General features: G+C 31.7%; 1 protein-coding gene across 3 annotated transcripts in view; it reads right to left on the reverse strand.

Moving 5' to 3' along the window:
- The window catches only part of LOC107456015 (uncharacterized), a 58347-nt gene extending 40543 nt beyond the window's left edge, over nucleotides 1-17804 (reverse strand). For 2 of the 3 annotated variants that reach the window (XM_087160319.1, XM_071188464.2), the window contains exon 1: nucleotides 890-17804. In XM_087160319.1, the coding sequence (XP_087016445.1) occupies nucleotides 11833-14448 (2616 nt within the window). In that variant the 5' untranslated portion in view covers nucleotides 14449-17804 and the 3' untranslated portion in view covers nucleotides 890-11832. The remainder of the gene's footprint in view (nucleotides 1-889) is intronic. The other variant, XM_071188465.2, reaches the window with a different exon arrangement.
- Between the last annotated feature and the right edge of the window lie 640 nt (nucleotides 17805-18444).

An 18444-nucleotide genomic window follows, 5' to 3' on the forward strand; every position in this document is an offset into this window, starting at 1 on the left:
CATTCAAAAAATTAGTTACAAAATTACGTTCACACAATATGTGTTACAAAGTTGCATCAGCAAAAAATGAGTAAAAGTTACATTCACACAAAATGAATTACAAAATTACATACACACAAAATGAGTTATAAAACTATATTCACACAAAATGAGTAACTAAATTACATTGACGCAAAATAAGTTACAGAATTATATTCACGAAAAATGAATCACAAAATTACATTCAAATGAATTACAAAATTACGTTCTAACAAAAGGAATTACAAAATTACATTCTCACAAAATTAATTACAAAATTACAGTCACACAAAAGTTGCTGTGTACAGCACATTTATTGAATTTCGAGTGACTATGAATATAAAACATCCCTTACATCCCAAATCAAGAAATTCTCTTTAATTCACAACTCAAGAAGTATTTATGGGATTTCTCTGGTCCCATATCTCAAAACTAAACTCATCCACTTAATGCAAAGTTAAAAGTGAAAAAAAAAATAAAAGAATTCTAAAGTAAATTATCAAACAGCAGTCGTCTCCATGGCACCGCATGCAATGACGACGCATGCGCAGTGTTTACTATTGCTCTTGAACACAGTTGAAAAGTGTGATGACGTGCAAATAAGGTCCTCAATCCCAAAACACCCATTTTGCTAATGGGTAATAAAACATTTTAAAATTTAGTGGCAAATAGTAAATAGCATAGGATGGCTGAAATGTAAAAAAAAAAACAACAAAGGAACAGAAAGAAAGCACAAAAAAAAGCTCAGTAAAAACTCATTTAAAGAATCAGTTAATAAAAGTTACTAAGTAAAAATGCAGCCTCGTTAAAAGTAAAAAGCAGTAGTAGGAGCAGGAATTTACAATAACATTTAAAAATAAAAAGGGGATACCTGCAAGTGACGTTGTGTGCTTGGTTGTTGAATCGTGCCATTTGTTTACGTTAGCAACTGTCTCATTTTATTTCGAGTAAGCAAAGTCATATTCTAAATGACTATAGTCATATGACTATAGTCATATGACATATTCTAAATGTTATCACAAAGATTCTGGCCCAAATATTCCAATTCTTTCACTATATATTTACACAGAGACAAAACACGACATCTGCGACATAAACAAATTAATTATACATCATAGTTGCCAGGTACATAAAACAAAAATATATTACGGTTGCAATAAAATACATAAACAAGTAATAAATCTAAGTTAAGTAAAAGAAGTAGACGAGAAAGAATGATTTTTCAATGAATTCGATGTGCGATACTGCTCTATATTTAATTAACATTCTAACTCATGTAGAGAAACTTAGCTTGACTTTCATATGCCATTTTGATGATAAAGATTAGCTGGCGATGAGGTCATGTGCGACTTCTTGAAGTACAAATACCCACTTAAAGATTAAAAGAAAAAGGTAAAACGAACGAATTTATGAATGTGATCATATTTAGGTCCACATAAGAATAAGATTGAGTTCTGCTCATTTTTCAATGTCAGCTTCAAAACTATGTCGAACTCAAAAACTAATGGGAAATCGAGAACACAGCTTGAGTTCCTAAGTATTTAAGAAATATCCATGAGGACATTGAAAAAATATAAAAACGTTGACCATAAATCAAAAATAAATATGACACAGATGCATACACACAGAAACAGGTACGTATAAATTAGAAACACAACACCGATATGTATGCGACACCGTAAACTAATTCACCGTAATACATATGACAGCAATACACATGAATTGTCAATACTTTTCTGCTATAGGATTTATGAATCCAAAATCACCATCTCGTAGAAATAACGCTTGTTTCTGTTTCTCACTGATTACTCGAAATATACACAGGTGCATCAACTACAATAATATCGCGATCATTAATGATAATGATACACATTGAATACAAAAGTGTTTCGAACATAATTTATAAAAATCATGTATCCAAATCCTAGTGTTCAATCGTAGTCTAGATTAAGCTTTCTGTTACTTTAATAGGGGGATACGTTAAACCTTATTGGTGTTGTTATAGTTTATTTATGGGCTATTGGCGACGGTCTGGGAAACATCTCTGAGAATGATCAGCAAGACATGCCTTCACAATTTTGATTCTCTGCAGAGGGGATGGTACCTTCGCTTCGTTAACCCGACGGCCTAAGCCCGAAGTCGAGCAATTTACAGTAGAACAGTTTAACGAGGAATGATATCGCTCATCCTCGGTCTCTAAGCAGGCTGATGAGTGTTCTACTCGGAACTGTGTCTGTCCAACCAGTCCACTGCGGGACACCTTATGGTCGGTAAGTATCAACTTTGCATGCATGATGTTCCAATTCTCGAGAAGATAATTTTCATCATTGGAAAAGGTATTATGTGGTATTATTGGAAAGGTATTATGTCATTGGAAAGGTAATATGTTTAAATAAAAGATCTTACCTTTTTTTCTTGGATGAGTGTTTTCTTTCCAATATCAGGGATTGTGCTATTTTCTTAGAGAATTTTTATAAATCACAAGCACCTAAATCTCTCATAAGAAACTTTATTCGATTTTATAAATTAAAAAAGATATTTTTATTAATAACATTGAAATGCGAAGCACATAGACGAACAAAATTATAAGAAAACAAACAGAGCAAACCTCTCACATCGTTGTAAAGCTAGCTGAAATCGCTCACGAGTAAAAGTGTTCTTTTAAGTTACTATTTATTCTCGGTTTTCCGACACATGATATTAAGGTTGGACTAGAACTTTGAGAGCCTCTGAATCTTCAAATCGGCTTCAAATGATTTTCTAATTTAATAGTGGACGCCACTTCAGATCGATCCACTTTACAACCCCCGAGATTGCTTGTCTCTAATGACTTTATTACCATTAAAAGTCGATATTTTTCATAAAAAACAACAATCATTTTGCTTTATAAAATATGCAAGTTTTATACTTCTAGAGAGGAACTTTTAGTTAATATGTTAATAGTAGCAAAATGAAAGATTAACATAGGATGCTTGAAGGATAGGATTTATATGTTTGAGGATAAATCAGCAATACTTGAAATATTTAAACTTATAAATACAAGACATTTAATTCAATAAGAAGAAATAATATATGAGATAAGACTTGTTAATGATAAAAAACAATAGATCAATGTAACGGATACTTTTTTTATTTCATTACTAGGCAGACTTATTAATTCACTGTCGCCTCTAATCGAAAACAAAAATCTATTTATAACTTTTTAGTCTAAATTTCCAACGGCTAAATGTTTCGGTTGCATGGTTGTAATAATTCTCATAAATTTGTTGGCGACTCGTGATCGCCAAGGTATTCTTTTAAACCCATATTGATATGCTGGTTGGCTTTGTTTTGGCTATGATATATTATGATAAATCGCCAAATTATGGATCTCCTATCCATACTTTCTATGTCCGTTGAGAATAATTATATTCACTTGGAATTCAAAATTTGTGGTGACTAGGAGTCCCCTTTGGGGCGCTCATGTCTCAGTCATCCTAACGGTTTAAAAAGATATGCAATCGTAGTGAAATGCTAACAAACAAAAACTTCTTGATGTGGAAGTTATATTTACTTGATCCCTTCAAGGGATTTATTTTTGATAATTGGTAATTATTATGATGATTTGTATTGATGGCCATTCTCTATAATCTTCAATAAATATTGTTTAATAAACTGGATCTTCATATTCACGATTCATATTAATTTCCTGGAGACTTTCATTTTGTTTCATCCATTTACTTTTGTTAACGGCCAATACGAACAATAATGAATTAAGATGAATTTCACTATACGAATATTGGCGGCTAATGGCGGAGGACCAAACCTCCCCCACAACATTGAACGTTGCGCTTGATCGAAACTGAGTAGCAACAGCACGACGAGGTGGTTAATGTCGCAGTCACAAATAGCAAGTAAACTGTTCAGTGTGAGCCATCCATCGAAGTAGGCATGTTCAAATCGTAGTGGGCGTTTCTGCCAAGGTAGGCGTGTTCACATCGCATCGGAAGGTCACAAATGCGAGGAGAGTTGTTACCGACCATGTCAACCGTCATCTATGAAAAGGTCCCCCAACATAGAATCAAGTTAACATGTCTTATATACTAGCGAATTGGAATTATATTTTTGTAGTGGTAAATACATTACAAGGACATTGAAAAGATATAAAAACGTTGATCATAAATTAAAAATAAATATGACACAGATGCAAGCACACAAAAACAGGTAGAAATTACAGGTAGAAAACACAAATTAGAAACACAACACCGATATTTATGTAACACTGTAAAATAATTCATCGCAATACATATGACACCGTGAGTTACATATATGGGGCAAAGGACGCCTAAAAATTTACCGGTAATTCAAAGAACCTTTTAATGACGAACAGAATTAGAAAAAATGAAGGTTTTACAGCGTTCTATTCAGCGCAAAAGAAAATAAACCACATAAAATTTGAAGCAAAATTCGTCAATCTATGTGTAGGAATTTATTTTTTCTAAGCCACCATCATTTCTATGCAACGGGGCCATCATTTCTACGCAACAACGACGCAGCTAAGTCCGCGAGATCAAAATTAACACTACGAAACAAACATCACATGCAGCAAAAATACGGGGAAGTTTGAGAAAAAAAATTAACACAACGCTTGTACAAATATTTTATTTAGAATTTTCTGATATACAACAGAAAACATTGTTCTTAAGTTTTTTTTTTGCTAGCTTAGCTGTTTATTGATGAACTCTCTAACAAATTTCAAAATTTAATATAAAAATATTTTTTTGTTTCCCTAAGCAGAACATAGCAGCCTTAAATTCATATCTCTTTTTATGTTCCTATAACTGGTCTTTCAAATCAGTTAGGAGAGCCATCTGTTGACGAACTTTGTAAAGAAATTTTAAATTTGATGAAAAATACTAATTCGAAATAATTCTCTATTCGCACAACTGAATTAGCATTAAATTTTACTCAAAATTGTTTCAGTATTTATACATCTTCGAGTCGCAAACGAGAAATATCCTACGGGATTCAATCTTAGAGACATTTTTAAGTAAAAATATTAGACAGTTTATTTAATTGATCTAAAGTTCGGAAGCTGTTACCATGCATAGCAAATTGGCAAATTTTTTATGTTGATCCGTTTGAATACGTAATCAAGTGCTCTTCGCATGGATAACAGGACAGATTAAAAGTTGTAATATTGTTAAGTTCAAAACTGTGTTTCTATCAATTTTTTATTTGTTTTTACTTCAGATATTAAAAAAATAATATTAAGCTAGTCCCTTTAAATATAATATTTTAAAACTTATAAATTCTTTGCATTATATTTTTCTAAATTATGATTGATTCATGTGTTGGACAGTAGAATTTGGTACTGATTCAATGGTTCGAATTAGTGATTCATATCACCAATTTGCAATTGATTTGAATCAACAGTTGTTTCTATCAAAATAAATTAAAATTATAATGGATAATTGTTTTCAAATTTCAGTTTGTTTTGTTTCACTATGATATGCCATAAGTTAAACATTTCTTGTAAAACCTAACGCATTCATTACTAAGGAAGTAAGATTATCCAATTGATGAAAACATTTCTTTTGGAGTTTCTTAAAATTTACCATAGTTTAAAGTATCTACAGCAATTAAAAATGTATGCAATGTAATTATACGAAAGCTATAATAAGTTTAATTATTTACTTATTATAACTTTCGTATAGTTCATTAATGAGAAAGAATAATAAATTTTTCTCCATCCCATTCATAAGATAAAAGAAAAATAGTGGTAGTTAAGCAAACTTTTTGTTCGAATTTTTTGAAATTTCAAATTCATTTGATGCATTTGATTCGAGTCACATGATTTGCAATTAAGTCGTTTAAGTCATGGTATTAAGATCGATGATCCAAATTACTAGATTTGCATAATTTGAATCATTGATCCGTTGATCTGAATCTCTCGATTCGAATAGTTTATCTGAATAACATGATTCGAATGAGTAATTTGATTCGAGTAACTGATTATAATCAAGACGGGATTCAGAATGAAGATTCAAATTAACCCCTTACTTGCCGTGTAAAATTTACGTGATTCTCTCCCCAGTGCCACCGTTTTTCGCTCAAGTGCGCTTTGTTACGTGGTGTTTTGGTAGGTAAAAAAGATGCACGCTTTGCAATTTAAAAACAGTTTACTTTCACAAGAGAAGAAAAAAAGAGAATTTATAAAACTATGATGCGTCAAAATGTCCCCACTTTTATCCGAAGCATTTCATTGCAGTTACTACGAATCAAGAAGAAAAGTTTGTAAAATAAAGATGACCAGTGTGGATGGATGTTTATTTGTTGCCTTGAGGGATTCTTTGATCTGACCAAGAGACGAGTAAAATAATGGATACAGTATGTCTGAAAGAGAGAGATGGATGAAGAAACTTGTATCTCAAAGACATTCTCTGCTTCATCTACTCAGAAGCGTATCCTTTAAGAACGAAAATCATACTAATGGAGCTTTAGTTAAAACATGTGTCTAATACACATCTAAACATTTCATAGCTTGTTCAATTGTAGCCTAGATTAAATTTAATGTTGCTTTAATAGGGGAAATTTTATTGGTGTTGTTGTAGTTAATTTATGGGCTATTGGCGACGGATCTGGGAAACATCTCTGAGAATGATCAGCAAGACATGCCTGCAGAGGGGATGGCACCTCCCCTTCGGTAACCAGACGACCTGCACCCAAAGTAGAGCACTTTACGGTAGAACAGCTTAACGAAGACTGATACTGCGCATCCTTGGTCTCTAAGCAGGCTGATCAAGGTGGTCACCCTACCCGCAGCCAGTGATGCTTGACTTCGGTGTTCTACTCGGAACAGTGTCTGTAAAACCAGTCCACTGTGGGACACCTTATTGTCGGAAAGCATCAACTTTGAATGCATGATGTTCCAACTTCACGAGAAGGTAATTTTCACCATTAGAAAAGGTAAATAAAAGACCTTACCTTTATTTGGATGAGTGTCTTCTTTCCGATATCAGGGATTAGGCTGTGTTCTTATAGAGAATTTCTATAAATCACAAGCACCTAAATCTTTCATAAGAAACTCTACTCGATTTTATAAATGAAAAAAGATATTTTAATTAATAACATTTAAATGTAAAACACATAGACGAACAAAACTATAAGAAAACAAACAGAGCAATTCAAAATAACGTCCTTGCTTTCACATCGTTGTAAAGCTAGCTGAAATCATTTATGAGTAACACTGTTCTTTTAAGTTACTTTTTATTCTCGGTTTTCTGACGCATGATATTAAGGTTCAACTTGAACGGTGAGAGTCTCAACCTTTAAAATTGGCTTCATATGATTTTCTAATGTAATAGTGGACACCACTTCAGATCGATCCGCTCTACAACCCCCGAGATCGCTTGTCTCTAATGATTTTTTTTAATATTAAAAGTCTATTTTTTTCATAAAAAACTACAATCATTTTGTTCATAAAATGTGCAAGTTTTATATTTCTAGAGAGGAACATTTTGTTAATATGTTAATCGTTGCAAAATAAAAGATTAACATAGGATTTATATGTTTGAAGGATAGGGCTTATATGCCCTTATATGTCTGAGGATAAAATTTAAACTTAGAAATACAAAACATGTTGATTCAATAAGAAATAATATATGAAAAGACATTTTACTTGTTAATGATGAAAAACGATAATCCTACATCACTCTAACAGCTCAAATTGGAAGCTGTTTTATTATCCAGGGTTTTATTTTTCTACAGGCAGCATTATTAGAGTTTCGATGTATATGTTAGCATTTATAACTAGTAACATCTAATCTTATTTATTCATTTTTTTCTTCATATTTACATTTCTTCATATTTACATTTATTCATATTCACTTTAGACATGAAGTAAAGCACGAGTTTATAAAATGAAAATCGCACAAGAGATGAATTAAGTTTTCTACAACTATAGATAAGCAATCATTATTTGAAGCAAGAAAGGTGAAAAATCGCGATTAAAGTGATTAGAATTGCTACAACTTGCTACAAATGAATTGGACAAAACAAGAAGAATAAAATTCGGGATTATTAAAGACTGCTTTCCTTTCCACGTGATTTTTAAAAACTTATTTATCGTAATTCGTTTAAAAATTTCTTTATTGTTTTCGTTAATATTTATTATTTACAATGTGTTATGATTTTAAAAAACAAGAAGAATAAAATTCGGGATATTTAAATAGCTTTCTTTTACATGCTATTATTTTTAAATATTTCTTTAATGTAATTAAAATATCAATATTGTAGATTTATTTCGTAATATTTTAAATCCCTTTTGCTCTCAGCACTTTATAAACATAAAGTAAATTAAATATAGAATTCCTTTAGAAATTTTTTTAGTGTGCGTCGACGTTCAGGTATATATGAACTCGCTCAATAAACAGAAATAGCGGACTGTATAATTATGCACAATATTTATTTATTATTATTTGGAAGAGAGCTTTTTTGTAGCTCGTTACAACTCTCCTTCCACACACACACTCTCTCTCTCTAAGTGTTACAAGTTATACTAGGTGGCGCTACAAATCCGTGCGGATACAGTGTGTTTAGTATTAAAATTTATTTATTGATTATTTGCAGCCAAATTAGTAAATTAGTGTGATTTAATGCAGCCTGCAGCCACATGCTAGAAACTGACAAAGACGAAGAACAGCATTCTTTTTGTCACTCATTTTTTAATATTAATTTATTAGCAATTTAATTGCAAATTGGTTGTTTCATAATTGCGAGATCTACAATTTTTTTTTTTTTTTTTTTTTTTTTGAATTCTTGACAATGTAGAGAAACTACACATAGGTAGTCTTAAAGTACCATTTTAAAAAACAAACTTGTTAAAAATTGACGCAAACCTTTAATTACAGTAAATGTAGCATAAAAATATTTAAAAGCAAACTTTTTAATACATTTTAAAAGTGTTCGCTTTTCGTTCCATACCATTTTTCACTTGCAATAATAAAATTGTATATTAATTATAACAATAAATTTATTAACTCAAAAGACACTTATTTTTTGTAAGAATTGCATAAAATTTCGTAAGCTTAGCTCACATATAATGAAAATACGGAAAATCGTGTAATAAAAACTTTTGTTACACGATTTTTTTCCTAAAACATCAAACATATTCAATAAAATAAAAGTTTTAGGAGCAATTTTTCATTAACAACAAGCACGTTAAAAATAGACAACAACAAAAATCCATTAAACTTGAAGAAAACATACGTTTTTAAAGTAGTTCTTTCCAGTGCCGTAACTTCACCCTTCGGGGCCCTGGGGCTCAAATTTTTGCCGGGGCCTTTTCTAAAACTCTTTGTACTCCATCTCTAATCGTCATTTTAGCTATTTATGTATCATGTTGATTAATATATTTATGAAAATAAGCCACTTGTTCACATAGATATGGGATTACAAAATATTGTAGGTTGTAAAATTAACACTAGAATGTAAAATGTTATATTTAAAAAAATTAATTTTTAATTACAAAAGACAAATAAGTGTTTAAGACTTCAAGACACCAAAAAATAATTACAAAACACATACTAAATACAGATTTTAAATGTATTTAATGGTTCTAATTTGGTAGATAGATTTATACACTTAAGTTTGCTGAGAATGATTATAATACATCAGTTTGCATTAAAATAAATGTCTAGAAAAAAGATTTAATATTTAAAATTTTAGATTAGTTTCAGTTTTTGAAAAATATTTAAAGTAAATTGTAAAATAGATTTCATAGTAATAAAATTTTTTAAAAAAGGTGAAAAGAAAAAAAAATTAATATAAAATAAAAAAAAAAGTCATAAAATTAATATTTATAATTATTAGTACAAAATATAAATCCATCCATAATTTGAAACACAGTCCACTAAATTTGCTAATCTATTTTTAATTAATAAAAATTAAATAATAAATTATAACAATTTTAAAATTGCTGAACATAAATCTCTCTAAAATCAGAAATAAAAAATTTCAAAACTTAAAATTAATTTCTCCTGGCCTCTGTTGCCGTAAATTCATCAATTATATCGCTGAAATCAATGTTTCGTGCTCTTTCGTTTTCAATAGACAGTAGAGCAAGTCCATTCAATCGATCCTGTCTCATCGAACTTCTCAAATATATTTTTATAAGTTTCAATTTTGAGAAAGTATAACAACAAGTATAATCTCTACACACTGTCACACATACATCCTTAATCCATTATAGTGATTTTTGTTAGTAACTGACAATTTTTAATGTTTTTTCTTTTCTTATTTCAAATTTTATTGTAGTAATCTAAATGTAAATACTCGAAGTCATTAACTTCTCTGTTAATTTCTTAATTCAATGAGATTTTCATACAAATATTTCTTTCAATTTTAGTTCAAATGGGCGAACAATTAATTATCTCATACACATTTTATAGCTAAGCAATTGCATTTAAAAGAGATGTTTAACAACTACTTATATTTTAGACTTTCCTTTCCTCCTAAACCAGTCGTTTATCATCATATAGGTCAGTCATTTTAGATATAAAATAAAGTTTCAGAATTTCCAAGTGTAAAAGTCATTTTTTTTTCATGTGTTACATTAGAATACTAGGAATAAGCATAACAAGAAATTTTTATGATATAGTATAGTATAGTTACGTTAGAATTTTCTTTCAAATGTTAAAGGGTAGGATATATTAATTTTAAGACATTATTGATGTTTGTGGTCACTCTAATCGATAGCTCAAAATGTCTTTTTCGTAAATAACAACACTGGTTTGGACTGTAGGACACTTTATTTTAAATACTCACGGACTACGTCCGCCATTTATGAAGTTCTCAAGGTATATAAAAAAAGTCTCTCACAAAGGGGTGGCGCGGCAGTCGCACATGCGCGAACATGCAATGTTTCAACATTCAATTAATATGTAATTTAACAAAGCACAATTTGCATTATTTAAAAAATCTTTACAAAGCATTTAGATGATAATTAGTAACACTGATACAAATAAGAAAAAACAAATTAATGATACTTTACACTGCAACCGATCTTATCATACAACAAATATTCAATTCAAAATAAAATTAAACATGAGAATATTTTTATGATACAGGTAACAAGCATATTTTAGAAATAGACCTCTTAAGGGTCCCGTGCTGGGTTTTCACTTCTACAACTCTGATTTTCTTATCAGTGCCGTAAACCACTTTAATTATTCTCCCCATTAACCATTTATTAGCTGGTAAATTATCCTCAATAATTAAGACTAGACTACAGATTTTGACATTGTCCTTTTCGAATCTCCATTTACCACGTTGCTGCAGTTCACTTAGGTAGCTTCGTTGCCACTTTCTCCAAATTAATTGTACTAATTTGGTTATTCTTTGCCACCTGGATAACCTATTTTCCTTTAAATTTGTCAAGTCCGGTTCAATTATGGCGTTCATTGTTCTCCCTATCAGGAAATGCGCAGGAGTTAAAACTTCTAAGTCGGTTTCATCCGCGGATAGTGGAGTTATCGGTCTACTATTAAAAATGCTTTCAATTTGAGTGCTATAGTATGCAATTCTTCGTAAGTTAAAGAGGCATTACCTACAGCTCTTTTAAAATGGTATTTAAACGACTTAATTGCTGCCTCCCAGAGACCACCAAAGTTGGGGGCTCTAGGCGGGATAAAGCTCCACTCTATTCCTTCAGCGGATAGATAGTTAGCCAATTTTTCATCAGGATTTTTGAATAAATTTAAACATTTTTTTAACTCCTTGTTAGCGCCAACGAAATTCGTTGCGTTGTCTGAAAACAGTTTCGCACATTTGCCTCTACGCGCGATGAATCTCTTCAACGTGGCAATTAGACTCGGATGTCAAATCAGAAACTATCTCTATATGCACTGCTTTAGATACAAAACATATGAATAAGCAAATATACACCTTTAGAGAAATTGCTTTTCTTTGATGTTTACATTTAATGGAAAACGGACCAGTTAGGTCAACACCAGAGCAATTGAATGCGAAATCTGGCACAACTTTTTCTCTAGGTAGATTCCCCATTATTTGCGTAGCAGCAATGGGTTTATTTTTAACACAAACAACACAATTATGAGTAATTCTTCTACATAGAGAACGGCCACATAAGGGCCAAAATTTTTCTCTTACACAGTTTAATAAACCATTTGGACCAATATGCAAATATTTAAGATGATATGTCGAAATAATAACAGAAGTTAAAGGACTATTTTTAGGGAGTATTGCAGGATGTTTTTTAAGAAAATTCAATTCAGTGTTACCTAATCGTCCTCCAACTCTTAAAACTCCATTTGAATCTAAAAGAGGGTTCAAATTTCTTATCTTACTCGTAGGAGACACCTTCCCGTGCAGTTTGAGACTCCGAATTTCTGATCCAAATTCCTCGTTCTGTATTACTCTCAACAGGAACTGCTCGGAGGCGTTGATCTCCTCATTGCTCAGAGGTCCTGAAGCTCCTTCAGTAGGATTTCTGCAATTCTTGGAAAACCTAAAAATATAACTTAATACACGCACTATAGTAAAATAATTATTACTCAAGCCAATTAGTTCATGCAAAAAATTGTTGGACGTTAATGTAAAGGCTTTTAAGGGACCTTCAATGTCTAAGCTTGAAAGCTTTTTAAGTTCACTTTGGAAGACACTCAGTTCTTGCGACACAGGAAAGTTTTGGTTAGGATACTCGTTGTCATAAAGGAAATTAGGGCCTTTCCACCATAATTTTGTCTCTAAAAGTTTCACAGGGTCCAATCCTCGGGATATCAAGTCCGCGGGATTCATCTCGGATGGCACATGATTCCATTGGGACTTAAGCGTCAGTTCTTGTATGAGTGCAATTCTATTTTTCACGAATGTCTTAAGACTCGTTGGCTCCTTTTGAATCCATGCTAGTACAATCATGGAATCAGACCAAAGGTAAACTTTGTCTGTTTGCAATTTTAATGCGGAAAGTATCTTTTTCATTAACTTGGACAACAAGACTGCAGCACAAAGTTCCAGTCTGGGGATACTTAGGGCTTTAAGTGGGGCAACTCTAGATTTGCTAGCAACTAATTTCACATTTATGTCACCTGCAGAGTTGAAAGACTTGCAATAAACAACCGCTCCATAGCAACTCTCCGATGCATCAGCAAATCCATGAAATTCGATTGTTTTAGACTGTTCTATTGTAATGCACCTATCAACTTTAATGTTGTTCACACCTTTCAACGTGGAAATAAATTCGCTCCACTCCTGAAATTCTGCAGCAGGAAGTGGATCACCCCAGTCAATGTTCGATTTCCACAATTTCTGCATAAATATTTTGGCCTTAGCTATGACAGGGCCGGCTATCCCTAGGGGTTCAAAAAGTTTTGCAATGGTGGACAGAACTGACCGCTTGGTAAAGGTGTTGTTCTCATCCACTGATATTTTGAAGGTATAGCAGTCCTCTGATGGTCGCCAAATGACTCCTAAAGTTTTTGTTTCATCGGCGCTCGAAAAGTCATAATCGTTTTTACTTGGCGAAAGCTCCGGATGGCTAGCAGACCATTTATGTAGACTCAAACCGGCTTTATCGAGAATTGAAATCAGTTGCCGCCGTGTCTCCTTCGCTTCATCCAGAGAGGGTGCTGAATACAACACATCATCCATATAGAAGTTGTCACGTAGAAGAGGAGCTGCCAAAGGAAAATTTATCCCCTCGTCAAGAGATAGCTGATTCAAACACCTTGTTGCTAAAAAACTAGCACTCACTGTGTCGTACGTGATAGTTCTCAATTCATAAGCTTTTGTTGGGCCATTCGCATGATCCTTCCAAAGGATTCTTTGAAGACAATGCTGCTTAGGGTTCACCAAAATCATTCTGTACATCATCTTTATATCCGCTTGAAACGCGTATGTGTGCCTTCGAAAGCTAGTCATTATGCTAAATAAGTGTTCCTGAATCACCCCACCATTATATTGGATAGCGTTAAATGAGGTAGCATTATGCGTCAAGCTAGAAGCGTTGAATACTACGCGAAGCTTCGTAGTACTCTTCTCAGGACGATACACGCCATGGTGCGGCATATAATAGGAACTTTCCGGTTCTCCTTCATCTTTAACTTCACTCATGTGACCAAGCCTCTCGTATTCAGCAAGAAAGTTTTTGTAAAGTCTCAAATGTGCTTGGTCCTTTGATAACCGATACCACAGAGAATTCAGCCGTTTAAGAGCAATATCCCTTGACTCGCCTAAACACGAGGGTTCTTCCTTAAGGGGTATAGTTACTACGTATCTACCTTCTTTATTACGGAAATGTGTTTGCTCAAAATGTTCCTCGCAAGAGGTCGTTTCTTTACTTTTCGTTAACCCTACGTCTAAATTTTCAACTTCCCAAAAACTCTTTAATGTCTTGTTTAAATCATCCTCTAAAATTAATCCGCAATGCATGTTGGTTGTACGCGAATCAATTAAACTACCACTCGCTATGTATCCGAAAACGGTATTTTATAGAATTAATTTTGATTCATGTAAACATATTTGTCCCGACCGTAATAATTCATAGAATATCTCCGCGCCTAACAATACGTCAATTTTATCAGGAATGAAAAAGGTTTCGTCAGCTAATCTAACATTAACAGGAACCTTAACTGCTGCATTAAGAAATTTCGACGGCGTAAAATCAATTATTTTTTCAACTACTAAAAAGGTTCATTCCTTTTCAAAACTCTTATCTTTATTTGAAATCGAAGTCCTAACACACCTATTTATATTCATCGTTGAATCATTCAAACAAGAAATTTGTGTGTTCATTTTTTCGTAAGGCAAATTAAGATTTTGTAAACAATTGCGATTAATCAAACATGATTGGGAGCCTGAATCTAGCAAGCACCTAACTTCCTGCCATAAGGAATTTTCATCCTTAATAAAACACTCAGCCGTACTCAAAAGAACAGTTTTTGTGTTCAATTTATTTTTTTCATAACTGGTGGCGACTACAGACATATTTCCATTGGCCCCGTCTTGGGAGGGAGAGGGAGGGGGGATGGAATATTCAAAACTCAACTGTGATTCTTGGTTAACAATAGCGGGTGATTTATTATTTCTGTTTACTCTTGGAAAGTAGATCATTTTATTATGAGGTTTACCGCAAAAGAAATCCTTAAATTTACACGTTTGAAAGGAACATTTGGCGGATAAGCATTTAAAACATAATTTATTACTCTTGACTACTTCTAATTTTTCATTAATGGACATATTTTAAAATTTCGAACACATATACAAGGCATGCTCATTAGATTTACAAATGACACATTTAGGATAATTTATTTCGGATAAAAACACATTAGAAATATTTTTATTAGAACGGAAGTCTCGATTCCTTTGGGAATGATAATTTATATCTTGTTTTGATTTAACCTTGGAAGAAAGATAAATACCGCACTCTCTTCCTAGCTCTTGTGGTTTGAAAAATGATTCTCCCTGCCTTACTGCAATATGAGTCATTAATTCTCGGTCAAGTAGACCAAACATCTTATCCGAAATAATTAACTCACATAATGTTTTAAAATCGCTAACCTTGCTTAATTGGCAATAGTATTCGAATGCTGCACTCAATCGTGAAGCAAACTGAAGATAACTTTCATGAGGCATTTTTTGCATTTTATTAAAATTGTTAATACAGTAGAGAACCGATTATCCGGAACGATCGGGACTATCGCTATTCCGGATAACTGATTTTTCCGGTTTTCTGAATCGCTACAAAAAGCCGTTTTTTTTAGTGTTAAACCCAACTAAAAAAAAATATTTGGAAATACTCTTAAAAATAAGAAAAAACGATGAGGTAATACACTAATGATTATTTCTGAAATGATGGTAAGGTAAACATCTTTCAAAAAAGAAAGAAAAATCCTAAAATCTTATGAGGAAAAAAAAATTTTTTTTTTAATTGCGAGAAAATTCACCGAATTTCGTTCCGGTTTTTTGGTTTTCCGGTTTTCTGAATTCCGGATAACGGGTTCTGTACTGTACATTCTCGAGGTGTTGGTTGAAATTCCTTCAACACGATTTCTTTAAGTTTATCGTAATCTGCTAATTCTTGTTCACTTATATAAATCATTAAATTTTTCGCTTTTTCATCTAACAAATTTAGCAGCATTTCGGATTTTAATTCTTCGGGCACATTCTTCGAGACGGTGCAGCGGCTCTAGCTCGCTAATAGTTTCCGATTTCGAAGAATTGTGCGATTCTTTTCGCGCATTAGATAATTCAATTTCTTTCTATAACTGAGCGAGTTTAATTTTTTCTAACTCTAGTTTTGTTTGGTTCTCTTTCTCTAACTGAGCTAATTTAGTTCTTTCTAACTCATAATTGTTTTTCTTTTCCTCAAGAATATTATCAATCAAACTCTGAACGAAATCACTATCGTTTTTATAAATCTCACTATTTCCAATTAGCTTCTTTATATCAATAACTCTTGCCCCTTCTTCAACTTTTAAACTTAACTCGTCTGCGACGACTTTTAATTCGTCTTTTTTTAGTTTATTAAGGGACATTTTTTAAACACACTTAAAATAACTCAATGTAAATAGACAAGCTGAATAACTCAAAGTAAATTTTGCACAATGAATGAAACAAGTGAAATTGCTCTTACCTCAGAATTTCGGCTTATTTTTTATTGGACTGTAGGACACTTTATTTTAAATACTCACGGACTACGTCCGCCATTTATGAAGTTCTCAAGGTATATAAAAAAGGTCTCTCACAAAGGGGTGGCGCGGCAGTCGCACATGCGCGAACAATTGAAATGAGGAAAAGAAAGAAGAAACAAAATATCTCGATTTGACTAAGATTTCTTACATTTTGAGAAACGAACAAACAAACAGTGCTTTTAGAAAAAGATTCTAAGTTTGAATTTTAACGTTTTGTCTGCATATTAAGACATTTTTACGTATTTTCGCTTTTTACATATTCTTGTCATCTAATTTATTGTAACCAAGATTTTAAAAATACGATCACTAGGAAATAAAATTTTCATAATTTATTTTTGGTTATTTCAATAACGTATCATGACTTTCTATCATCTTTAATTAATAAGTTAAAATATTTCTTCATTACATAATTTAAGTTCACATGCATTCCTTCATACATAACAAGCTAGTTAGTTTTAAATGGCTTTTAAATCACTTTTCCTTTTGACGATTATTTATTGATATATGTATGCAAAATTGCTTGATAACATTTGTTTTATCGAATTAAAAAATAAACTTTTGTGATGCAATGCAAATTAATTTACATTTAAAATGTTTCAAGAAAAGCTTGTAGATATTTCTAGAATTAAGCAGTAGATCACGTAAGGAAAAATTCGATCAAAGTTTTAATACATAATTAAATTAGATGTTATTCAAGCTGATAGGATAAATAGTTTTGAAGTTATTATGGTCTTCTTCATAATGAGTGCATTTCAAAGACAGTACTTTTTGTACACACACATGAAAAAAAAGAAACATTTCAACTTTTCAAATATAAGCACTGTTGTTTCGTATTTTGTCTTATTTGGTTCAGTGATTTAAAATACAGACGAAATACTACCTCATTTGTCTGTATAGCATAGCAATGTAAGATAAATAAGTTCTAGTACAAAATGGTATTTGTTGTACAGGGTCCTAAAAATATAGTAATATTTTGAGAAGAATTCATTCATGAATATTTTGCCTATCGAAACTTCTGAACAGACAAAATAACAAATAAATATATGTATTTATGATGTCATGTTATTATATATGATAAAAAATTATGACAAGAAACTAATATTTAATATTCCAAAAAGGTTTTTTCTTATTTTTCCAAATCGAAAAATAAGAAGAAAACCTTTTTAATGGTTTGTCATGGCAATGATTTTTATCTGATTTGGATTTCTATATTGAAAAATACAATAGCTTTGAACAAAATATTTTAATGAATATCTTAAATACATGGTTGCAGAGAAAATCATATTCACAATGGAAATAAAAATAATAAGTCACAAAACTAGAAAGAAAAAAAAGTAGAAACTTGATTTAATTTAATCTTAAGTGTAATGTTTTACACATCTTGTTTCAATATTGAAAACGGAAAATAAAGTAATTCAATTGATAAACAGAAATGTTCACACATTTTGAAGAAATGATTAAATGTAATTCTGATGGTCGGATAAATTCCTTTCCTACATCAGCAATATTTATAGTTTCAGTATTAAAATTTTCAAAAATGTATACTTTAAACTGAGAAAAATAATGCCCGAAAAAAGTTCTCAGAAAGTTATTATCACAAGATAATTACTTTGATGATCCTATAACAATTTTATTAAAAAAAAAAAAAAAAAAAAAAAAAAACACTATATTAAGTGCGCTCAACACTACCTCCTTCCTCAAATGTTATGGAAACAAATTGTGTCATTTTTGAAAA

This window comes from Parasteatoda tepidariorum, chromosome 1 (assembly GCF_982258835.1).
Source record: "Parasteatoda tepidariorum strain Cologne lab strain chromosome 1, Ptep-v5.0, whole genome shotgun sequence".
Classification (NCBI taxonomy): domain Eukaryota; kingdom Metazoa; phylum Arthropoda; class Arachnida; order Araneae; family Theridiidae; genus Parasteatoda; species Parasteatoda tepidariorum.